The sequence below is a fragment of the Silene latifolia genome, chromosome X, assembly GCF_048544455.1.
Source record: "Silene latifolia isolate original U9 population chromosome X, ASM4854445v1, whole genome shotgun sequence".
Classification (NCBI taxonomy): domain Eukaryota; kingdom Viridiplantae; phylum Streptophyta; class Magnoliopsida; order Caryophyllales; family Caryophyllaceae; genus Silene; species Silene latifolia.
Genome location: NC_133537.1, coordinates 296,265,299 through 296,291,021, shown reverse-complemented (window position 1 = coordinate 296,291,021; position 25,723 = coordinate 296,265,299). Strand labels below are relative to the sequence as shown.

The following is a 25,723-nucleotide window of genomic DNA, read 5'->3' as shown; positions in this document are numbered from 1 at the left end:
AATGGGTATGTATTATTCACATCAATATATAGGTAGAGTACATGATCATAGGAGATTTACATTGCCTATAATTAGGAGATATGCTAACTAATTATGGTTATATGATATATACACTATCCTAACAAATATATACAATATATTTGACTAATAACATTAACTCTCTTCCTTGAAATTCTAGCAGCTGAAACAATGTTGTCCAACTAAAACTCGCCATCAATATTCACAAAAAACACCACTGACAGCAGCTAAAACCAAAGCCACCAACAGCTTCCCATTTCCATTGAAGATACATCTGTCCATCAACGATATCAACTCAGTAAGCTGAACATGCTACAACAATTCAGACTGCAATTAACTGTGATCATAATGCCACGTAAACAGTTGTCCTTCAGTTATACCTTTCCAACATTACAATTCACCCTCAACCGCCGAGAGATGAACATTGAGACAAAGAACTACTGATCGTGAACGGATATTTTAAGCTAATAATCTCATTTTGATATCTACGAGAGAATGGCTGAATTACTCTACTTTATTTAAAAATTCATTATGTATACAAATTTGCGTGTTTTGGTGCGGTTATGACACTTTCTAAATATATAGGTAGATACATATAATCAGATACACTCCTTGAAGATATCATGAATGCAGAAGGATCAATATTTGAATTGAATGAATATATGACAAAAAAGGAGAGAAACCAGGAAAAAAAGGATAAAAAAAACTTACAGTGAAAAGACCCCAAAAAATCCGCCAATAGGTTCTAAAACTAAACTTCCTGATTTTAACAAATCAACACGCCAGCAAACAACTGGTTTTCTTCTCCAGTAAGGGCGTAAGGCCTTTGGAATCTGCTATGGCACCCACAGAGTAAGCACTGGTAGTGATCGGGACCAGAATCCCCAAGGCAGCATGATGAATGTGGTGGAGGTCTTCAGTAATACCTTCTGCTCATCGGATGCCCGTGTTGTGAACAGACTTGATCCCGAGGTGAAGCAACAGCTGCAAGAAAAAAAGGTTCTGTGAAGCATTTGGATACCTGGACTCAGGTACCAGGTTCGGACACAGGTAATATCCAAGTGTCGGAGTCGGTATGCCTACTCTTTAGACAAGGTGGGGGTATTGAAATAAGGCTACAGGTTGGCCGTTAGGACACATCTTCTAAACAAATAACACGGTTACAATTTGAAATATTTAGGAGTTTAAGAATTACAAAGGAGAATTGTTTGAGAATTAAGGCTCGAAATCAATAAATATCATACTAAATGCTTCAGACAGTGTTTCTCCCACTATTGTTATCATGTGTGCCTCTGTTTTTAGCTGTTCTAGTATGTCATGAGAGTAGAGAGGGGTCAGATCATATCCCATTACCCAAATATTCAAAAGTCGTGTACTCGTGTGGTTTCTGCGCTGCGCTCCAAAACTGAGTCTAAGTATCAGATTATTTTTTTGATGGCAGTGGAACTTACCACCAGCTACTAACTTAGATACACAAGAGGTAAAACCCCGGGCATATATGATAGCCTAGAAATCACGCACACCACATCATTTCTTTTGTTTTCGCAAAAAGAGAAAATGAGTAGACTTCAAAAGCAATAAATGGTGTGAAATATCATTTATTTTCTTTTAAGAAAAAACATTACTTCTCCACAACTTCACATATGCCAATGATCTTTCATTTCTAGACAATTGTTCAAAACTAAGCCATATATCAGCTACATATATTTTCATGATAGTACATAACAAACATACAAAATCATATGTAATTAATAGTAATACCAAAATGCATATAGCCCAACATCAAAGATTAGATATTATTACCATATCGAACTCAAAAGGGCACCTCTAGAGATTCATCCTAGACTTCAGCACTTCCATTAGAAGCTTCTTCAACATCCTCTTCCATTGAAAGTCTAATATACTCTCTATGTGCAAATCGGTCCCATTCTGTCAAGGTTGGATTCTCCCTCTATTGTTCAGAACATAAGTGACAAAAAGTTCATCTCTTTATACAACAATAAATTGATCAAACTTCCGAAACATTAGTAGAAATAAAGCAATAAAACAATGAAAAGGTGATTACTTGTAGCCATGATTGGAAAATTAAGCAAAACCCACGAAGTGAAAATATACCTAAACCTGCAAAAATCATCAAATAACATCAAAATTTGGTTTTATTTTTCAAATTAATACCCAATTAGAACCAAAACATCTCATCACATATGGGACGACTCAAATCCTTGTGTATATATTATCTCATGAACTCATGGTTGCTAACACAAAAAATGATAATAGTAACAACAAGAACAAGAACGGCAAGAACACTACCACCACCAACAACAACAACAACAATAGTAACGAAGCCGATAATAATAATAATAATTATTATAATAAGGATTATTTAATGTGAATACTCCAAACTATTACACCCCTTCTCAAAATACTCTATACTTTAAATTAACTAGGAATACTATTAACTAATATACCTCCTCCCCCATAATAGAACGGATGGAAGGGCTACCGGTTAAACCGGTTGCCTTGGATTAAAATTTAATTTTTCAGTCTTTTTTCACTTTCACTTCTCCTGGGTCTCTTCATCTATTACAATTTCTTCATCCTTTTTCTTGTTCCCTCCCTATACTCTTCACATGTTCATCAATCATGTCATTATGAATCTTCGTCCCAATTTATTTCTCTGTAAAAATCAGGCTCCCTAATTTCAATTTCGCCCTCAATTGATTCCACAATGACAAAGGTAAATAAATTTCGGCTTTGATTTTTCCCAAGTTGTTGTTCCATCTTGCAGTGCTTAAGTAATTATTTGTTGTTATTATTCACAAAGATACAAGAGAAAGAAAGATGAACAATAGACTCAAAGATTTGGATTTTAATTGCGCATGATTGTAGCATCCGTAGCATCGTGGATAGTTCTCTTGTCCATGGATGTCAAGACCAGCGACTAATTTTGGGCCTAGATCTATAGTTTCTGAGGGCGACGGTTGATTCATGGCAAAATTTGGGGAAAATTAACGGTGTTTTTTAGGGTAAAGGTCAATTTGCGGTGATAAGTGACAGTTCACATTGGTGTGAAATCGTTTTGGGGCTGAAGGTCAGATTCTCGACTGAGCTGAGTGTGGTCATGTATGGTTTGCGTGGAGTTGTGCGGGTGGTGGTTGGTGTGGTGTTAGAGTGTGGCCAGTTTACAAGTTGTAGATGTTAGGTGAATTTCCCATTGATGATGGTTGCTATGTAAGAACCGTGCTCAAGAACTCTTCATTGAAGATTGAGTATTAATGATAAATTTGATGAATTGTGATGTTGGTATATTGAGATAGAGAATTTACAAATCAAAAAAAAGTTGCAGGTATTCTTTTGAAATGCAAGAGGAAGAAGAAGGAGTGAAGAAAAAATTGGGGTTACGTAACACATTACCTGTTACATCAGGTCAAAAAGAGAGCAATTTTGTTAGATGGGAGGGTGTCCATTAGTTAGTAGTATTCCGAGTTAAATTAAAGTATGGAGTATTTTGAGAAAGACTGTAATAGTTCAGAGGATTCCCATTAAATAACCCTTATAATAATAGTAGTAATAGTAGTAGTAGTAGTAGTAGTAGTAGTAGTAGTAGTAGTGATAATAATAATCAATTCAATAATACCAATAACAAAACCCAAAATCAGTATAATACCCTAACGATTATACATCTGATGTACTACCTCCAATTCTATAGTTTATGAGCATTATAGTAACGTTTTTGAGTTTTATTTTAAAGTTTCTGAGTTTCATTATGAAGTTTCTGAGTATATTAACTTAAACATTAAGCTCTAAAAAATTACAATAAAACTCAAAAACATTACATATAAGTTTAGTTAAATTTGAGTTTTGACGGAAAAAATATTAAAATATAACTTATAAATTTTAATATGCTCAAAAAAATACACATATGCTCAAAAACAAATAAAGTTTGAGGTGATAAGCTCAAAAAAAATGCATATATGCTCAAAAAACAAAAAAAGTTGGAGGTAGTACATCCGATGTATGTTCCTTTTTCTCCTAACGGAATAGAACTAAAACGTCAACTTAAATTGGGCCGCAGACCTGCTTACCTTTGAGGAGATTCAGGTTTTCTGAGGGTGTTGGAGAGTCGATGAGTTTATGAGGTGTTAGATGGAATGAGTGGGCGAGAAATGAGAGGGTTACTAAGAATGGTGTGATGTTGTGGCTGTGAATGCAAGAGAAATGGATGGCGGAGATGAGAAAGGTAATCAATGGAGATGAAAGGCCATTGAAGCATTAGCTTTTAGTGAGTGAAAAGGCCCAAAAGGAAGGAGTCAGTAGTGGACTGGACACGCCCGACGCACAAACTCGCCACAAACATAAATCCAAACCCGCACCAGAACAGCCCATCTTGTGACACTATTCATTAGAAGAGTTACTATTCATAATGAATAGTAACTTAGTGCTCACACTTTTTAGGAAGGTGTAAGATAAACATAAAAGATGCTCATGTGGGATCTTGTTTAAATCGTCTCACCGAATAGATTATAAAAATCAAACTTTTATAATTTTTAGTAACATGTAGCTAAAAATATGAACAAAAGAAAACGTGCATTTGCATATGTGTATATAGCAAACTTAAAGAATTAAATGTAACGGAGGAAGTATATTGTATTTTGTTAAAAACTGTCAAGCTACATCGTAACTTTTTGACAACCAACTTGTGTAAATCTAATTGAAATTATGTGCATTGTTTAGCAATAACAATAGTGGTTCTTAGTCTTGGAATGATCACTAAGAACTCACAAAAACAAGTTCTTCTATTTGCATGTGAAAAGTTGTTCTTAATTTTAAGAATAAAGTTCTAAAATAAGAACCCAGTTGATACTTATATTGAAATTTGGGGTGCAATTAACATAACCTTGAAAAGTGTTAAATCCATTTAAATTTAAATTTTTCCTGTTTTCTAGAAAAAAAAAGGGCTGTTGAATGTACATAATTAATTTCGTACACCAAAAATAATGCATACCTATTTCTATTAAAGCCCATTGCTTGAACTTGCATGTATTATCCTCTTTTTATCATCATTCATCACCATCAAATCATATATAGAAGATTTTAGTAATGGTAGAGGGTAGGAGAGACCAAATTAATTTAAACATACCAACTTCACAAAATGTGTATGTCAAATTTCCAGAACTTCCCACAACATAGTTCACCAAGTATGCAGTTTCAAAATATGAATCACTACCCAAATTCCTTCACAGGCGTGTTGATGTCCGTGATCGTGACATTCACCACATACAATTTATGTGAATTGTATGTGTATGCCAATAAGTTTCTCTCAAATTATTTTGTCTTATATCATGTATTTTTAGATTATATTACGGAAAGTAAATGTTCCGTTTTAATAACTTTACCTCGGTATTTTTTTTATTTTTTTCCGTTATTCAACTAAAAAATAAAACAATAATTTCTTTTGGTGCTAAAAAATAAATTAATAATTAATAATCATGATTATTTAATGAAAATGTAGGATAGTGAAAAATGGGCTCCATTTAAAAACTTTATTTAAAGGTCATCTATTGTACATAAAAGTTCTTAAATATTGGAATTAGTAAAAAATAACATGGCAATAGAAGAATTTTATATAAAGTTCTATTGCTATTGCTCAAGTGTTCGGAGTTGACACACTAATTCTCGAAACTTGACATTTATGTGAAAGAGCTCTAAAACTTTATATCAACTTATACACTTTACAACAAAGGTCAAAAACTTGAACTGATTGTAGTAAGAAGTTACATTGGTATATACACTGTGCAAGTGCTCATTAAAGCTGATGACGGTAACAGTTTTTTCTACAACTATTCATTACCTCAGGTCTGCTGCAGCCTGCAAGTGCTCTCTGGAGAGGAAAATAAATGACCAAAAACTACATCAAAGTTCAAACCCATCGCCGTAAAGTATGTGCAACCCTACGCTTCTATGACAAAGAGCCAAAGAATCATAAATAGAACCATCAAACATCTGACCCTCTTCTCTCATGTGTTCTCAAGTTTGGTGCGTTGGACACGCTTCTTGGTTTGACGAGCGTCAGGTGGTAAGGAGAAAACTAGGTGTCGTAAAAAGCTAGAATTAACCTACCAAATTAACAATTTATAAGCCAAACTATACTCTAGACTACTCTAAATGATAAAGTAATATAGTGCAAGTAAGGGTCGGTCCCAAGAGAAGGTCTTTTAAGCTAAAAACTCGAAATGTAAACTATTAACTACTAATGACAAAGCTATAGACAAACAATGGCTATTCACAATGGCAAACAATAGAGAGACATGAAAAGGGGGGTTTTTGAGTTGATTGGTAACATGGAACAAAGTAAAATTTGCAAACTTGGTCTAACAAGCAATACAACAAACACTTGGTGAGTAAGATGATTCAATAATTAAAAGGAACTTGGTGCAATTCTTCCTTTGTAACCAACAATGGTAAAGTTTAACTCTTTAACTACTCTCCTCTTAATTTCTACCCAATACTTTCAAGTCAAGATGATAACATACACAAATTAAACCATCTATGTATATTCTTCAAGTTTAACCAACAATTCATTAAACCATGAGTGCAAGTTAAGCATGAGCATTAAAGATAAGCCAAGACAAGAAGCTAGGATCAATTCTCACAAGATTAAACCATACAAATGAGAAAAGACATGAAATTTCCTACTTATTGCATGAATCCTTTAAACCAAATCAACATACAACAAGCTTGCTCCAAACAATCCTAGACAAATTAAACAAATTCTCTAGAATTTGCAATAGTTGAACAAATAAGAAGCATGGATGGCCAACCCAAACATAAATTCATTCAACATGAAGATTAAGCATAAGGAAAGATCATTAGATAAATAAAAGGAGATTAAAAGAGTCTTACAATACCAAAGTTGGAGACTTTGGATGAATTACACCAAGAAAGGAAGGATTTAGCCTTCCATAGTCTTCAAAACCCAAAGAAATAAAGAAAGATTACAACTTTGCATCAAAAATAAAGTCTTCTTCTACTACAAGTTTCTAGAGATTATTCAATAATTAGATGATAACTAGGTCTTCAAACATGAGGGGTATATATATGGGTGCACTCCCTTCTAGGTTAAAAACCTCAAAACAAGCCCAAAAACACGGAATGCTTACTTAAGCCCGTGTTTAAAAACAGATTTGCGCAGGTCTCTCTGAAGTCGGCGCAGGCTGCGCATCCTGCGCAGGCTGCGCAATTCTTGGCGCAGGCTGCGCCCCAGCTCGGGAGTCAGCTTCAAACTTCTCAAGTTTTTCTTCCTTCTTTACTTTCCAAGCTTCACTCCTACTTCTTCCAGCTGGTTTCTAGGCTACATGGGAGCTCCTTGCTGCTTGTCTTAACCTTTGAAGGGTGCTCTATGCCTCTCGGGTTCCATTCATGAAGATCAATCGTCCAACCGAGGTGAATTACACAAGTTCAACCACATCAACCCCTATGCCAAGTGCTAGGAAAAACATACTAAAAGACCCATATTAAAAGACACGAGGGCGATAAAATCACCCTCTTAGACCGACACAAAACGTTACTATCAAACTCCCCCACACTTAGACTTTTGCTAGTCCCGAGCAAAACTCAAGACTAAGTAGGAAGGTACACAAGTCCATCAAGTGAGTGTAGGAGAATCCGATCACTCTTCCCTTACCTCTTCCTTCTTATGTCTCCCTCTTGAACAATCCACCGATTAAAAAGAAAATCTAGACTCAAAGTTTTTGCACACACTCTTCACTCACTCAACCTCCTTATACCATCCCTCACACAAGACACGACACATCTCCAACTCCGACACATCACACAACTCCACCCTTCTTATATCACCAAAGAAGTAGTAATGGTCTCTCTTGTCTTATCCCAAGACAATAGCAAAGTGACCCATCAAAATTCTCCTATCAATCACAACTCATCACTACTTATAACACCCCCTTATCACTCCATATATGAAAATTGTGCTACTTGGTCGGCCAAACTCCATTAAGCATCAACAACACAAGTAGCCAAATCAAAAATCCACCAATTTGGGACAAGTTCTTGTGACTCAAAATAAATTAAATTCTAGACCTAACTTCCTTCCAAGACCCTCCTTATCACTCCCTTCTTATCCCTCCATCTTTTTGGTGTTACAATTTTCAATTTTTCGACTTTTTTTTTGTTTGAAAATCCCTCATTTTGCCTAAGGTGCCCTTTCGGGTTTTCACCTTAGCTTTTTCCTTTCCTCTCATCGGTGGCTCGCAACTCGATTCTTCATTTTGCCCGGAATGCCCTTTCGGGTTTTCATTCCGTCCTCGGCCACCTTTTCCAATCTTGCCTAGGTGCCCACCCTTGTGGGTTTTCACCTAGCCGTAATTTCCAATTTTCAATTTTTTTTTTTTATTTTTTTCAAAAATATGCATTAAAACATGAAATAAAACTTACATATGTTGCAATCAAACTCCTCCCCCACACTTAGTTTCCACATTGTCCTCAATGTGGAGGAGAGTACTAGAAATGCAAAGGAGAGTAAAGAAATGTAGAAGGAGTACGGGTTGCCTCCCGTAAAGCGCTTTTGGTTTTCGTCGTTTGCTCGACGCCTTTTCAACATTTTTCTTCTTCAAGAATCAAGAGCGGAACAACGCAACGCCCTTAGTAACTTGTCATACACACTAGCCCAGAAACAAGAAGCATGACCATAGTATATATCACCCACATAGCAAGCATAAGTAAGGACCGAGTGTGCACAAGACACATATTTCAACTTTGCATGCCTAAGGAACGGTTTCTTGTCACGATAAGGTTCTTTGAATGATGGGATGGACTTGGTAAAAACCAAGTAAGAATGATGGGATTCATGAGCTTCTTTGGGTGATAAGTTTGATGGCTTTTCAAAACAAATTTGAGATGGTTCCTCCTTGAGGGGGTATACCTCTACAAACTCATTTTCCATTTCTTGTAACACCCCGTAATTTCGGACCGTTATTATTTTGCGAAAGTAATTTATTAATCAAGTTGAATTTAATATTAATGTATTTGAAGTAATAATAATTCAACGAAATGTAATACTATTATATTTTGAAGTAAATTATTTAATTTGATAGTTTCGAAATGTTTAAAAATAGTTTAAACCATGTAAAAACCTTTTATTTCGAAATAAGGGCATATCGGGAAAAATGGCAATTCTTTTGAAAATTGGGCAAACGATTTTGGAAATGGGTCATATGAGTACTCAATCTTCTTGTAATCTCGTGTTTAAGAACTTTGGCATCGTCGGAATTTGCATTTGACAAACGGTTCTAATTATCGGCGAAACGAGCCAAAACCGACTAATGAAATTCCGCGGGAAAAATCCCGTCTCCTTTCTCCTAGCCACGCCACACCCTTCCTTCACCTTCCCTTTGCATTTTTATTTTCCAACTTCATCTCCCTTGAATGTTCTAAAGCTTTCTAAACATAAAACACCATTTTCTTACCTTTTTAAGCTAATTTTCATCATAATTCACTCGTTTCTACTCCAAATTTCATAAGGATTACATATTTGGAATCCTCTCTTCATTTCCAACATCCTAGTATGTATTAAATTCATTTGCCCTAAATTTATTTTGTCCACCATTTTTGGGGTTTTGATTATTAGTGCTTATAATTGTGTTTTTATTGTTTATTTAGGTGAAGATTTAGAAGACGAGTTTGGAGACTCGTATATAGTTGAAGATAGTGGCTAGTTTGCACATTAGGGTTTGGTGTTCAAGGTGCTAGTTGCTCATTTTGTTGCTAAAGGTAACATATTTCGAGTTACTCGACGAATTAATGTCACATTCTTTGCTTTTTGTATGATTTTGGTGAATGTTATTTGAGTAGTTTATTTCACATGAATATATGGGTTAAAATCATGTCCTTTGTTAGTTTAAGTTCACATATTAGTATGGAAATGAAATGGGAATGATTAATTGATGCTTCAGACGATGTTAAACTGAACAAAAATGGAGAATTGGAGGGTTTGGGGTGGCGGCCCGAAGAGGCCAAAGAGGCCGCGGGCAGCCCACGGCAGTTCTGGGTTGGCCCGGGTCGGCCAGTTGCTTGTTTCGCGGTTTTTCATGCGTTGTTCGTCGTTTCGGGTTTATTAATGTTACATTTAGTATAAGTAACATATGGGTAATCTTTTGAAATGAATTATGTCAGTAGTAAATATAATGTTAATGGTAAAATTATGCTTATATTGGTAGTTTGCACATGTTAGGATAGGTTATGATATGAAATTGCAATGAATAGGCTTAAAATGAATTTTATAGCGATAATTACAATGTTGGATGATTATGCCGAAAACTGAGCCCTTAGTCCCTTTGACTGAATCGATGTCAGTCAATTGTGTGATTGGTCAGCCGCGATTGAACCCGTACCTGTCGCAGGACTGGGGTTGCGGGTAAAAATTCGGTTGGATGAAATTATTGTGAAAAATGGATAGTTGGCCTTATTCTTGTTTTAGGCCATTTATTATGTTTTTAGTTCACATGTGTTGTTGGTTGAATTGAATGGTTTCTTATATTGTAGAAACGGCCTTAGATTCCCTGAAACCTTTAATATTGTTAATATTGCTTGAAATGGAATTGGTATTGAATACTTCTTGCAGGTTGTTGTGTTTGTCATAGATAGGTCTTTATAGTCTTTGACGAGTATATGTTCACTGCTTAATAGCCTTTGTGTTCCTGACTTGGTGGGTTTATATCCAAGTTGGGGCATGACCTCGTTACTTATTTTGAGGGTAAGTGGTCAGCTTAAGTACTAGCCAACCCTTTGGTGGACTCCTTCTTTGGTGGACTCCTTAGGGTACTCACTTTGTTTTAAAAAAATTGTGGGTCTTGGGTGCGGTGGTGTGTATCCGCATGTCTAGGTCTGCGCAGATTTAGGACTAGGGTTGTGTTTTGTCTTGGCCATGTTTTGATAGAACCTCTGAGCCAAGATACCGGTTCGATTACCTTCCCTACCTCGTGGTATAGACTCGAGTTACAGAGTGACTATTGACGGTGCTAAGAACTTATGCCTGTCTTTGATATATTGCCCTTTCTTGTATGGTGACTTTATGAATTGTAATAGGTGAGATGCAAGCCGGTTACAATTGATAAAGTTTGGATTACTGCTTGTTATATGCTTCACATGATAGTTTAATTTGGTCAGTTTAGTGTTCATATGTTAGAATACTCGATAGTTAATTGATTTATGATGTTGTTTGCATGTTACATTACATGTTACATTAAATATGACATTTCGTGGCTGGGAGGACTCGAAGTTACTCCCCACTGAATTGTGGCTTTCGTGTTTGTATAAAATGTGATTGACAGGTTGATGATGATTAGATGGGGTACACGGACGAGCTAGTGAGCAAAAGAACCTTGGACTTAGTTTGGTTATATTTTGTAGTAAACCTTTAAACATATGGTTGTGTTTATATTTTGGAGGGACATATGTCTCCCTCTTTTACTTTGGTTTGTATCACTTTATTCTCACGACTTAGTATTGTTATGTAAATTAGTTTGTTAGTATTTGCAGGTTTTGGCACTCTTCATTTGGGAATGTTTGTGAATGGTTTAGAAAAGTTTTAAAAATTACAGGTTTTATCTAGTTGAACCAATTACAAACATATCCTGTCAGTTTTTCTGTAGAATTTACGTGTTTATTTAATGCTAAAAATGAGGGTGTCACATTTCTTCTTTAGCATCTTCCTTGACCCCACACTTACAAGTTTCATAGGCTTTGGAGGTTCCCAAATCATGTCTTCAAGAGCCTCCACCTTCTCTTTTTCTATCTCAACCACCTCAAAAATCATTGCTTCTTGGTCATTCTTCTCAAACACCTCACTCCCCGATTCTTTAAAGGTCAATTCCGGGTAAGAGTTACTACGAACCAAAGAGTTGTTTCCAAGGTGTGAGGCGTCAACTTCGGTACAAGGAATGTGAATAGGTATCTCAATGGATGGCAAGGCCAAAGAAGGTTTCAAGTCACACATATCATCTTCCTCATCAAATAGACCCTCAAAATAAGAGTTGTCAAATGTGCAAACAACCTCTTCCTCAACCTTACTTCCCTCGTGTTCATCTCTTTCAACAATTTGACCCTTGAGGGGAAGTTGAAACATTTCTTGGATGTTTATTGAAGGTGTATCATGAGTGGGAATTATCTCACTTTGTTGGTATTGGGTTTGACAAGAGTTTTGGAACTCCCATTTCCTAGTAAGATTGATTAAGTAGTGGAAGAGTTCCCATTTATCCTCACAACTCCATTCAAAGAATCTTCCATTACTCATGATATGCACACGAGACACATATTCCTCATTCAAACCACAATAAACCATACGACCAAGCTCCCATGAGTCAAAAGAATAATTGCATTGCAAGAAATATTGCTCAAGTCTATCAAAATAATTGCAAAACAATTCATCCTCATCTTGTGTAAAATAGATCTTAGCCATTTAATCAAACAAGTAAATAATCTATGACAAATAAATGAGTCCTAGTATTTACAAAGACTAACTACACTAATTAAAGACCAATAGTTAAAAACAAGCTTTAGCTATGTTGCCTTCCCCGGCAACGGCGCCAAAATTTGGTAAGGAGAAAACTAGGTGTCGTAAAAAGCTAGAATTAACCTACCAAATTAACAATTTATAAGCCAAACTATACTCTAGACTACTCTAAATGATAAAGTAATATAGTGCAAGTAAGGGTCGGTCCCAAGAGAAGGTCTTTTAAGCTAAAAACTCGAAATGTAAACTATTAACTACTAATGACAAAGCTATAGACAAACAATGACTATTCACAATGGCAAACAATAGAGAGACATGAAAAGGGGGGTTTTTGAGTTGATTGGTAACATGGAACAAAGTAAAATTTGCAAACTTGGTCTAACAAGCAATACAACAAACACTTGGTGAGTAAGATGATTCAATAATTAAAAGGAACTTGGTGCAATTCTTCCTTTGTAACCAACAATGGTAAAGTTTAACTCTTTAACTACTCTCCTCTTAATTTCTACCCAATACTTTCAAGTCAAGATGATAACATACACAAATTAAACCATCTATGTATATTCTTCAAGTTTAACCAACAATTCATTAAACCATGAGTGCAAGTTAAGCATGAGCATTAAAGATAAGCCAAGACAAGAAGCTAGGATCAATTCTCACAAGATTAAACCATACAAATGAGAAAAGACATGAAATTTCCTACTTATTGCATGAATCCTTTAAACCAAATCAACATACAACAAGCTTGCTCCAAACAATCCTAGACAAATTAAACAAATTCTCTAGAATTTGCAATAGTTGAACAAATAAGAAGCATGGATGGCCAACCCAAACATAAATTCATTCAACATGAAGATTAAGCATAAGGAAAGATCATTAGATAAATAAAAGGAGATTAAAAGAGTCTTACAATACCAAAGTTGGAGACTTTGGATGAATTACACCAAGAAAGGAAGGATTTAGCCTTCCATAGTCTTCAAAACCCAAAGAAATAAAGAAAGATTACAACTTTGCATCAAAAATAAAGTCTTCTTCTACTACAAGTTTCTAGAGATTATTCAATAATTAGATGATAACTAGGTCTTCAAACATGAGGGGTATATATATGGGTGCACTCCCTTCTAGGTTAAAAACCTCAAAACAAGCCCAAAAACACGGAATGCTTACTTAAGCCCGTGTTTAAAAACAATTTGCGCAGTCTCTCTCGAAGTCGGCGCAGTGCAAGATCTGCGCAGGCTGCGCAATTCTTGGCGCAGGCTGCGCCCCAGCTCGGGAGTCAGCTTCAAACTTCTCAAGTTTTTCTTCCTTCTTTACTTTCCAAGCTTCACTCCTACTTCTTCCAGCTGGTTTCTAGGCTACATGGGAGCTCCTTGCTGCTTGTCTTAACCTTTGAAGGGTGCTCTATGCCTCTCGGGTTCCATTCATGAAGATCAATCGTCCAACCGAGGTGAATTACACAAGTTCAACCACATCAACCCCTATGCCAAGTGCTAGGAAAAACATACTAAAAGACCCATATTAAAAGACACGAGGGCGATAAAATCACCCTCTTAGACCGACACAAAACGTTACTATCATCAGGCAATACATCCAGCTTCTGTAATGGTTGAACATGCATTTTCATGCGAAGGTAAACTCTATGATGGCATATTGCGTACCTGTGTTACGGTTCCCACAACTTTTCTCTATTTGTATAAGAGCGATGAAAACCCTAAATGGATGATAATAATAGAATAAAATAAAATAAAAACCAATTTTCGTCCTGTATAGAAGGTTAGAGCAACTTTTTCTTGGTCAAATAAGAGAAAAAACCAAGAGAATTCTCCATGTGTGTTTGCAGAAACGATAAAACCGTCTTGTTATGCTCCTTGGTAAAGGCATGAACCTTAACGACATAATCGAAATCTCTTCCATAAAGATGGGACGCACAAGCTGCCTTATAACTCATTATCTCCCAGTCACCTGGAGAAACACAGTTCAAATTATTAGCCGACGAGCGACTAGAAGTTATTAATGGTTACACCGTTCAACCCAACTAGACGATTGAATGGAGTTCTTATTTCTGCAAGTGTTTCATCTTCCATCATTTTTCAGGACTTTTAACAAGTCTCCTCTAAGTTGATCGCAACCCAACTAGACGATTGAATGGAGTTCTTATTTCTGCAAGTGTTTCATCTTCCATCATTTTTCAGGACTTTTAACAAGTCTCCTCTAAGTTGATCTTACATTAACTTATTGTGAGACCACATCACTAAAATGATAACTTACATCAATTGAGAAGGGTGAAGAAATACAAGGGTAAAAAGGGCAGCCCGGTGCACGATGGCGTCCCCGCTAGGCGAGGGTCCGGGGAAGGGTCCCACCACAAGGGTGTAATTGGGGCAAGCCTTCCCTTGCCATTTTGGCAAGAGGCCGCTCCAAGGACTTGAACCCGTGACCTCACGGTCACAAAGCAACACCTTAAGCGGTGCGCCAAGGTTCCCCTTCAAGTACAAGGGTCAATGTTAATAATATAATGGTCATTATACCAGTAACTAAAATGTTTATTGGGGGGGGGGGGGGGGGGGGGGGGTTACACAGCCTTAACCTTATGTTAGAAACAAAGAGGCTGTTTCCGAATGACACAAAATGAAAATTGTGTCGATAACTACATCGAATGATTGTTACTTCGTAATAAAAAAAGCAACCACTTTAGTGAATCATTTTGCTTTATTCCATCATACTCCAGAATCAAAGAATAACGAGTCTTTGTCTCCATTGGTCATGGAAACAAAAAAGGTTTACTGAATATCAAAGGAAATTAAGGTGGTCTCACGATAATCAGTCATTAGCTAGTCTTATATGAAAATCTGTGTGCTGAAAGCTAGGAAGAATACCTTTCTTAGTTTCAGAGGTCAGAACATGCTTGCTGAAGTGACGGTTCAACCACCATTTACAGCGAAGTTTCCAAGTCTTTTTGGACACCCCCTCCACAAACATAGCAGGCATCCTACTGAAACGTGTACTATGTCTTTGGTCATTCTCGACTTCCTCCACCTTCATACACACTGATGCTCTGTCTTCTATACAATTGGAAATCTTCAGCAGACAAGAAGCAAATTCCCTCCATGAGATGACATCTCCATATGTCGCTTCCAAGTGTAAAGATATCACCTCAACCAAACGATCAGGGGCATAATAACCTAAATAGTACCAACATATGATGTGATGAGAGAACTGTCCATTTATAGGCACAAAAATAGATGTAGCGTTCAAAGTCGTGACAAACCATGAAATTGACTGCTTCATATAAACTTATGTGTCAACAACAACAACAACATCATTACCCCAGCGCCTCAATGGCTCCTGCAAATTGCGGGGTAAGGGGGGGGTCGGATGTACGCAGCCTTACCCTTGTGTTAGCAACACAAAGAGGCTGTTTCCGAATGACCCAAGATGAAAATTGCATCGAGAACTGCATCGAAGGACCACTACTTCACAAGAGAAAGAAGCGCAGCCACTTTAGTGAGCCATTTTGCTTTATTCCATCATAATCCAGAACCAAAGAGTAATGAATCTTTGGCTCCATTGGAAATATAAACTTATGTGTCATTCTACAGAATTTAAGTAAAAGGTCCATAGTGAGAAAAGAAGATGGGACAAAGGTAATGAATGTATGCCAATTTACGCTACTCTGACACGAGTACGGGTGTCGGATAAACCAACCGAAAATGTCAAACCGTTGAAACAATGCTCATATAAAAAAGAAAATTGATCAGCAAATGCTTGAATGTGCAGACATAATATTGACTTTCAAAACAGAAAAGGAACAGTACAGACTTCCAAGGTCCGAATCCTAGTGCTAAAAACAGGGACTCATAATAATAAAAAAACCATACCCCTTTGATGCAAGTCCATGAGCCTTGTCAAGGAACGCCTACATGTAGGGTCCTTCTTAATAACACCCTCAAAACATAATGATATCTTGTCGGGATCTTTGGCTTCTGTACACTCCTGAAGTCGAGCTCTCAGCCTTACAAGCATAAAAATTAGTATGTTATATGAGTCATGTAGCAAATGCTTATGATTTACTCTGTAATGAACAAACTCGTAGCATATCGTACAATGGAACAAACATGCATGTCAAAAAAAGGAAAAGGAGAAACATACGAACTGTACGTAAAATACTCACTACTAACAATAATTAAACCAGGGTGAGCACTAGCCTGTTAGGTTTACAAGTCCAAGCACCCGAAGTGGAGTTAAAAAAAAAAACAGCAATACATAAAGTGATTGTCCATCACCTCAAGACTTAAAAGGGGAATTCCTCTCAAAACATCATTTACATAAACAACCCAAAAGCAAATATGCAGTGCTTCTCCTCTTCTCCACAACAAATGCTACCCCACCCTAAACCCACACACCCACAACTGTAATTAACAATACCAATCATACTAGCAGTAGCAAGCATGACAGTAATCTTAGAGTAGTTGGACTTGCCAAAAGCTAAGATTTGTTGACATCTTTAAGGTGCCTTGTAGGAGTAACAAATAAAGTATGCAAACTTCAACCATTCTAGTATTTAAACTCCAGCGGTCTGTCATGACACTTATCCAGATGTCCAATGAATATGAACCGGAACGCTTATTCTAATTCTACTGTGGTCAAGTCAATAAGAGTCGGGACAACAAAACTGGACGCAGATACACTGAATCCTCAGATTCCAGTCCTCGGAAATAAATCTATTCTCATCCCAAAGGAAGAGGAATCAACCATCTACTAGGGCTTTAGTTTCGGTTCAAGTAGGGTTGAAAATTGAGAATTTGAGATAATCAGGTTTTAGTTATCGTTTGGCCTCACGTCAGTTTTGGTTCACTAAAGAATTGAGTTTTATTGGGCCACGTTTCGGAATATTTTGTGCTCCTCTTCCATGAAAGCAAGATGCATTTCCAATTCCACAAACCATACCTATGAGGCTATGACTTCAACCTCTCCTCAGCAGATTTATCTAACATCTCAATCTATGTTCATCATCAAGCATTCGCATGTATCTAATCAATCCCAACTTATATATCCATCACCAAACATAGCATAGCAAAGCATTAATGGCGTTCTTTTTACAGACGACACAGCTACTTATAAAGACTACCCGAACAGGTAGCATTATATCTGCCAACCTCATCAATATAAATTATGTCGAACAGCAACACTACAACAGTGCAATGATAAAAATTTCTAGAAATTTCTTGAAAATTTTGCATTTATCATATCAGCAATTTCTCAAAGCAACTTTAAAATTTAGCATTGCACTTAATCATCCAAGAATTAATTCCTCCCAATTTTGCCAGTTATGTCGGTCAAGAAAAGAGATTTTCACCTGTACGGAAGAGCAGAGTTTGACCCATAGCAGAACTGTTCAATCACAAGTAAAGCTTCGTTAACTTGACCCCCAAGTAGCAGCAGCTAGAAGAACATACATCAACAAATAAACCATTAGACAAGTCAAACAAAACCCAGTAGCGTGCTCTTTCAAAGGGTACAAGTGATTTGTCAACGATCTTTGGAACCAGTCAGAGGTAAATTTTATCTCATGAATCAAACGAAGGATACCCTCAAAAGCTACATGAAGATAGCGATAATAGGACGAGCCGAATTGTCAGATGCTGTTTTGAGATCCCTAGTTTATAAGAAAATTAATTTTCTTTGGTTCCCATTAGATTTGTTTTCGATTATATCTATCCTTTGTAAGTGCCGTATGGCGTTCTATTAATGAATTGTTCTTTTCTTTAAAAAAAAAAGTAACTGTGGCAATAGTGCAATACAGCAGCAAATACAATAGCATATAACAAGCCCCAACTGGCCAACTTTACAGGCCAAATGGAGAAGGCCAAAAGGTATAGTGACTGAAGAAAGTATATGATGCAAAACAATCGACAGATACTGAGCTTGAAACTGAAATAATTGTGGACAACAGTCATGTCAATACAATGGTTGTGCAGCTTTATATACACAATCATAATAGCACAGAATTGTCCTGTTCTTTATGCTTGATGATTAGCATGCAAGGAAGAGAGGAACATGCACTCTCATATTCCACCATGTGCAGGAAATTCAGGAGTGAGCAGTTAGGCTACTCAACTTGCCATCAAAATTATGGCTATTAGGACAGTTAACGGGGTGGGGTGGAAACCTGGAGTATAGCCCTGGACATACTGTTAAAAGCAGTATGAGAAACCATCTGTGTAAAGAAGGTGTCAGGACTCAGGACTCAAGCTGCAATTATGTCAAGGCATGGTATAGAAAACTGAAAAACTAGTCGTTATGCAAGTGAACGGCGAGGATGTCATTACAGAATTTTATGCAGTCACATTTTGGAATTCATGTTGCCATTGTGTTAAGGTTTCAACTTTCAAGACGCCATTGCTTGTGAAAATAGAGAACATCAACTACAAACATGAAAAGTCAAACTCATATTTCTAGATCTCAAGATGTGAACAACCAACATATTCGGCAAATTATTGAAATTCAGGTTGTGACCCATTTTACTACGTTTCTCACATTACTTTGATGCCATGATTGTTAGGGTAACTGTGACCTTTTGTGAATTACATCAGGTAGGAGTTGTAGGACCATTGGACCTAAAAGAGTCGACACCCAAAAATAAAAGATATGTAGACCAAGTTGCTGAAGGATGAAATAATCGTCATCAATTATCAGTTGAATTAGTAGATTTAGGTTTTCCAGCAGGACGTTTCAAATTCAATGACAGAAAGAAGCACCAGAATACATTCTTAGCTGGCTTGGTACTGTAAAGCTGTAAGCAATTCCATATATTTTCAAAACGTTTTAGAGACTAATATATGTACTTCAAAAAACATGAATATACTTCCATAAAAATCAATTCGAAATTAGCAGTATGAACACTTCTTGTTGACGTTTCTGCTTGTGGGGATCTAAAGTTTTACAGGACACAAATCATGACCTAAGTTCAGAGAGGCAGGATTATCATGAACTTTGTCTTATTTAACAGTGTTTAATTGTTTACAGTGTAAAAATGTACCTGAACTAAAGGAAGTAATGATGCTTCTGAGACCGGAGGAGGAGATTGTAGGGCAAGTTTCAAGTACTTCACAGCATCATCATAGTAATCTTTATAGGAGGGCAAATATGCCATATCATCCGGAAAAGGCATTCTAAAGGGCAACAATGATTGCAGACCTTCAGTAGGGACATGACCACAAACTATTACAAACAGCTAAATGCGATTGAGTATACTATCTTAAAATAATGAACACAAACCTATAAACAACAATGGAAATCAATTTCTATTGAGGAAGTCTTTGTCAAAACTTTTAAATGCTCAAAAGTTTAAAACGCCTTTCCACATTTTAAACTTCCTTCATGTGTACTGTGTACATATAATGCTTTTTCTGTTTTTTTTTTCTTTTTCTTTTTTGCTCTAACAAGCCCTACTCTCTTGATAAACCTGCCCATCAACTGACATTCCACTTTCATATCCCAATATCCCATAGGTTGATAGGTGGATGATTTTATGGAGTATACCGGTAAAGTAACAATGTAACATTAGTCAGGTTGAATAGAATTTTACTCAAGGGTCTCTAATTCAGGAAACTTCTCCATTCTTCTCCAAGAGACTACCAGCCCAACTTGTGGATACTAACTTCTTTTGTTCAAACCGAGAAAATATACTCCCTTCAAATACACACCTTGGTCTCACCCTTTTGAGAGGAATTTTAAAATTATGGGTGTTAGGATTTGAAGGGAAAGGAGTAGGAAAGAAAAAGAGGTTGTTCAAACTTGCTATTATTTATAATCCCCACATGTAACTTTACGAATTTGATGAGAGAGAACAAAACAGAAGACATAAGGATGCATCAGCAAACCTATCAAGCACAGTTACACTACACATTTTGTGCTGGAAAGTGTAAGTGCGGTGAAACATTGCAAATGGCCAATCCCACCCCACTTCCCCCTCTTGGCGCAGGAGCCCTATTTGAGACATTAGGGTGATGACGAATTAACCTACTCATCTATCCACATACATATGATACTGTATATAAAACTAATTACGGCAATTTATCCAAAACAAGTGAATATTTTGACGTGTATGCGTATCAGTAAATCAAGTAAGTCAACACATCCTAACAAACACCACATTCTTATAATATATAGGAAAGTAAAAGAACTAACCTTCAAAATTGAAAGAAGTGGAACAATGAAATTGATCATCACGATCTTCCATGCTATCATCATTTTCTTCAATTGTTTCAATAGTGTTTTCACTGACAGCTTGAATTTTGATTTGATGGCGATGCTCAACTCGCAAATTAGTGTAGGCTTTAGAAGATTTTTCATCAGGCTTCTGACCAAAATTGGAATGTGCACCATTATCATTGACCACTGACACCTCTGAATGATCATTCAAGTCTGAGCAGCTCTCATTAATACTATCTGCATCCTCTTCCCTCATATCATCTAATAACCCAAAGGAAGTACTGTCTACTCCCTCCAAATGCAAAGGCTTGCACACATCATCCAAGTTTCTCTGTTTTATCTCTTCTAGGAGACCAGAATACCAAAACTCATAACTGGCCAGCCCTATGACCAAATAAGCCAAAGGATCTCTTCCAAGGTCACTAGTCTGCTTCAGGCTACAGAACACGACCAAGATATTCAAAATTTAGAGTGCATATTAAGAATGAACCAAAGTCAATGCAAGGAATTCTAATACTACAAGTCTTCAATAAGATCAATTAATGAAAACTGAGCCTATAAAGCTATCGACAAAATGCAATATAGGACACGACACCGCATGTTTTCAATATCAAACTATGGGATCATATATTTGGAAAAAGAAATGTTAAGTGGAGAAAGTAAGATAATGCATAATGTGACATAATGTCCATAATGTATTAACGAAGTAAAGTTATATGATATCAAGGTCTTTGGCAGTAATAGAGCTATCTTTTAGGGATTTAATTTACAGCAAGTCACCACAAAAACTAAATTGATAGTTTGTTTTCGATATCACTGTGAAAACCCCTTTAACACCAAATGATGTTGGGACCTAGGCTTTGTTTGTTGTATGATAAGACCTACGACCTCTGCACAAATAACCCTTGTACGTCACAAAATGTTAACTTTGTTACAATGCATGTGGTGTCATGTGTGATTACCAGACCAGGTTTTAAATTTACTTTTGGTTAAAATGAGAGGTGAGGAATAAATGTTCCCAAGTATCGCTACTCACAAAAGGAAATATCAACATCTATCCAGATTCAGTACATTGTCTAATAAAATAAGAAAATAGGCATAATTGGGTACATACCTCTTCAAAGCATCATTAGCAACGCTATGCTCGTTCCGTGCAAAGGATGAGACGATGTAATCCAATAGTATATATCTATCCTGCCAAGCAAAACTAATAAGCATACACAGAAAATTAAAAACAAATGATGCAACACAGCAAAATTTGCTTACATACAAATTGTTTAGCTTCTCAAACAGTCTGACTTTGCAGCTAAAAAGGCAACAATTCAGCAAGACTAACTGACATACATGCAACAATTCTGTTTGCATCTACTAAACCTCAGAAAACAGTTTCTACCACTTGCATGGCTACATGCTTAACCAGCATGTAATCAGCAATACTTTAACTTGGTCTTCGTGCAAAAACAATTGCTTAAGAGGGCATCCTAAGGACAAGGCAGGCTGCAGAAAGAAAACCAATTCAACACGGGGTCCCAAAGACCGGACGCCCTTACAGTCTCACACCAGTAAGGAGTTTGGCATGGTATTAAAATAAAAAATAAAAAAAGCAGCAGGAAAAAAGAAAAGAGCGGAATAAGAAGAGAGAACGGAAACAGCAATCAGAGATGTAACGAAATATAAGGCACCAGATCTAAAACCAAAAAGTTCAGCAGATTATTGTTTTGAGAAAGATGAATATACACAGCAACATATAATCCTCATACAAACATTGAATAATGCATCTTCTCATAGGTTGTACCTTGGATGGTCTGTTCTTATATGACCTTATTTTCAAAATCCATGTGCGATACAAGTCCTCAATCTTCGATGAGAAGGTCTTAGGATCACTTCCCATGTGTCTGCGAAGCTCCATTGCCACCTGAAACATTGGAACATGAAACACTTATAAGCAAACTTGTTTTTCAGAAGGCAGCACTTATGTCAAACTATACAACTACTTCTAAGGGCAAAATTTGAACTCGTGAAGTGGTACACCATCAAAATAAATAAAAAAAATTCCTTTCAAACGAAGTACGCCAAATGGCCAAAGGAATTATCTTTCAAACTTGAGCAATCCAAACATTTCCATCCTCTTTTCCACGCCGGAAAACATTTTTGGCCTTATGAAAGAAAAATACAAACTCAGACCAAAAGATTAGTCTTTAAATAAATAGCGGTTGTTGATAAAAATTGTTACTAGGAAATGAACTAAAATAACCGTATGTTATGTCATTCACTTCATTTACGGCAAATACATTATTGTTACAACTCAATAACTACATCATATACCAAAGATCTCAACTGCATCCAAACATTGAAACTTATTATATAAACTCAAATATTTTATACCTCATATACTACTAAACCCTTTTTATAGCCTCACAGTCATCCACAGATTATTAAGCTATTAACATATCCATGACGCAAAATGATAATTGCATCAAATGACGCTGTTTCATCATAAAATGAAAAGTGACAACAATTTAGGGAGCTATTCTACTTTATTCGACTATAATACATAACCAAAGAGAATTAAGTCTTCGGCTTCAGTAGAAACGAATCAATCAAGCAAATAAACAATCATACCGAATACTTGAATCGATCACTGCGAAGGACACGATCCGGATGAAGAGGTGCGCGTTCCTTGCAAGTAGCCTTCAATAAAACACTGAGAACTCCGCTAGCTTCAACCCAATTGTGCTGCAACACAAGTCTACGAAGGAGATAACGCAATCTGACACGGTTTTCATAGCGTAGACTCTTAGCACCAGTAGCTAGAGTGTATGAAGGCACCGTTAACAATAACTGTTTTCTATTGTGCTTCCTTTTCTTCAATTCAAGACGGCTTATCGTTTCGCGCGGCCTTTTTTGGTTAACATCAAGGACGGATTTGGGGGAATCCATGGATGTACAACTGCGAGCTCAATTATGCTGGAAATTTTGAGATTATTGTGTTTGATTTAATTTTCTAGGGTTTTGCTAAAGCTTCAATTGGAAGCTGGTTCATTTAAGCAAAATCCGAATATGATGGTTTTTACCTGTCCGTTGAAATGAAAGAGAGGATGCGTGCGAGAAAGAAGGGGATTTGGACCTACTTCTGCGCCTGAGACTACTTCTGCAGCTACTGGAGATGGGATTCCTTCTGCCCAACAAGTATTGCGAGGGAGAGCGTTGGCTCTAGCCTCTACAATACAAAAAAATTCATACGTTCACGACCTACGAGGTTCTTACATGTGAAAATAGAAAAGGTTGAACGGTCTGTTGAGTAGAGATGTCAATTTCACCCGTAATGATTAAAATTCGATCTAAACTGATTCTAAAAGATGGATGAAAACCCGACTTAAATGGATGATGGATGAAACGGATGGTGGGTTGGATGTAGAAATCTCACCTGTTATCCATCCATTACCCGATAAATATTTGTCTTTTTAGAAAATATATATAATTCTTACAATTTTTCTAGGGTTCATTAGTTAGAACACTACCACAAGATATATGGGACAAGAGTAATGAATGGAATTGTGAGGAAATGACCTTAATTGAGTAATAAAACGGCACTTATGAACCAACATTGACCTTTATACCTTGAAAATCGTTTTAGTGAAGATAAAATTCATTTTGTTAGCTTTATATGTAATCCGTTTATTACCTGATTCACCCGTTTCATTTACGGATGATGGATGGGTTGATGACGGATGATATGTTTCACGGATGATGGACAGGTTGGATGAGATTTTAAATGACGGATGGATGATGGATGAAGGCTCACCCCGATCCGAACCTGATCCATTGACATCCCTACTGTGGAGGTGAGTAAAACCGTATATTCGATATAAAAGTCGTATTGGATATCCGTAGAGGTGGCAATCGGGTCAATCGGGTCGGGTTTGGGTTGGGCCAAATCGGGCCAGGTCATATCGGGTTTGGTTCGGGTCAAACGATGTATCAGATCGGGCCGGGTCGGGTTTGTGTCGGGACATTTCGAGTCAAATGATGTATCAGATCGGGGGGTTTGAGTCGGGTCATTATCGGGTTCGGTTGCTTTATCGCATTACTTCAATTTTTGACTATTAAATTTAGTTTTTAAGTATTATTTGGTTTAATTATTTCATTATTAAGTCAAACATATCAATCTAAATACAAAATCACTCTCATTTTGATCAATATTAAACTTAATAATTATCGGTTCATCAAATTAATCGGGTCAGTATCGGGTCGCGTCTGGGTCGGGTCGGGTTCAGGTCACTGATCATCGGGTGTCGGGTTACGGTTCGTCATCGAATCGGGTCGGATTGGTTTCGTGTCACTGATCATCGGGTTATGTCGGGTTACGGGTCATCATCAGGTCGGGTCAGGTCGGGTTGCTTTCGGGTTGCAATATTCCCGGCTCCTGTCGGGTCGGGTTTGCTCGGGTTCGGGTCGGGTCAGACTTGCCAGCTCTAGATATCCGTTTCAAAATCTCAATTATGAGTATTTTTATCAGATACGCGTTTTCTGTATATACGGTTTTCGTTTTCCATATATCCGGATATTATGCCATATTTTTTAGAATAAATTACATATAACCACCATTTATTTACGTATTTTACAAATTACCCTCTTGTATTTGTTTTTCACAAATAACACCCAACCTTCATAGTTCCCCAATCACTACCGTATTTTTGCCCCAAGCTTCATTTTTCGACTCGCTATTAAGTGACGAATCTGTTGGAGTATGTGTCCTCGACAATAATGCGATCACATGTTTAAATCTCATATTAAGAATATACAAGGGATTATAACATTTTATTATCAACTGATCCACATTTATCGGTAATGGTTGGCTGACTAGAGTTTGACATTACTGTCGTGTGACGGTGGTGATCAGTTGATCCCTTTAGGGTAACACTCTCAATCGATAAATTAATTAATTGTATAATGATACGAGTT

The 25,723-nt window shown here is 36.8% G+C and overlaps 1 protein-coding gene and 1 long non-coding RNA gene across 3 annotated transcripts; both read right to left on the bottom strand.

Annotated features, from left to right (window-relative positions):
* Window positions 1-156: 156 nt before the first annotated feature.
* Window positions 157-4,239, bottom strand: LOC141621879 (uncharacterized). Its single transcript, XR_012532754.1, has 5 exons — window positions 4,104-4,239; window positions 2,084-2,139; window positions 1,822-1,969; window positions 730-1,002; window positions 157-292 (listed from the first exon to the last, which is right to left on the bottom strand). It is a non-coding gene; the product is annotated as an uncharacterized LOC141621879 (long non-coding RNA).
* A 10,010-nt stretch (window positions 4,240-14,249) lies between these two features.
* On the bottom strand, window positions 14,250-23,985 carry LOC141617052 (uncharacterized). Of its 2 annotated transcripts, none has more exons than XM_074434222.1 (10): window positions 23,833-23,985; window positions 23,381-23,708; window positions 22,554-22,673; window positions 21,873-21,952; window positions 20,735-21,195; window positions 19,584-19,741; window positions 17,901-17,986; window positions 16,423-16,556; window positions 15,421-15,726; window positions 14,250-14,506 (listed from the first exon to the last, which is right to left on the bottom strand). In XM_074434222.1, exons 2-10 carry the CDS (start codon window positions 23,696-23,698, stop codon window positions 14,319-14,321), a joined length of 1,851 nt encoding a protein of 616 aa, XP_074290323.1. In that variant the 5' UTR covers window positions 23,699-23,708; window positions 23,833-23,985; the 3' UTR covers window positions 14,250-14,318. The 2 variants fall into 2 exon arrangements, with proteins under 2 accessions (XP_074290323.1, XP_074290322.1); XM_074434221.1 differs by having other exon boundaries at window positions 23,381-23,725; window positions 23,833-23,964.
* Window positions 23,986-25,723: the final 1,738 nt, after the last annotated feature.

Coding starts and splice junctions, on each gene's coding strand:
- LOC141617052 (XM_074434222.1), bottom strand. CDS start 23,698: ATGGATTCCCCCAAATCCGTCCTTGATGTTAACCAAAAAAGGCCGCGC. Junction 22,674..23,380: donor GTGATCGATTCAAGTATTCG/GTATGATTGTTT, acceptor CCAATGTTTCAG/GTGGCAATGGAGCTTCGCAG. Junction 16,557..17,900: donor AACTCTGCTCTTCCGTACAG/GTGAAAATCTCT, acceptor TATGCTTGTAAG/GCTGAGAGCTCGACTTCAGG.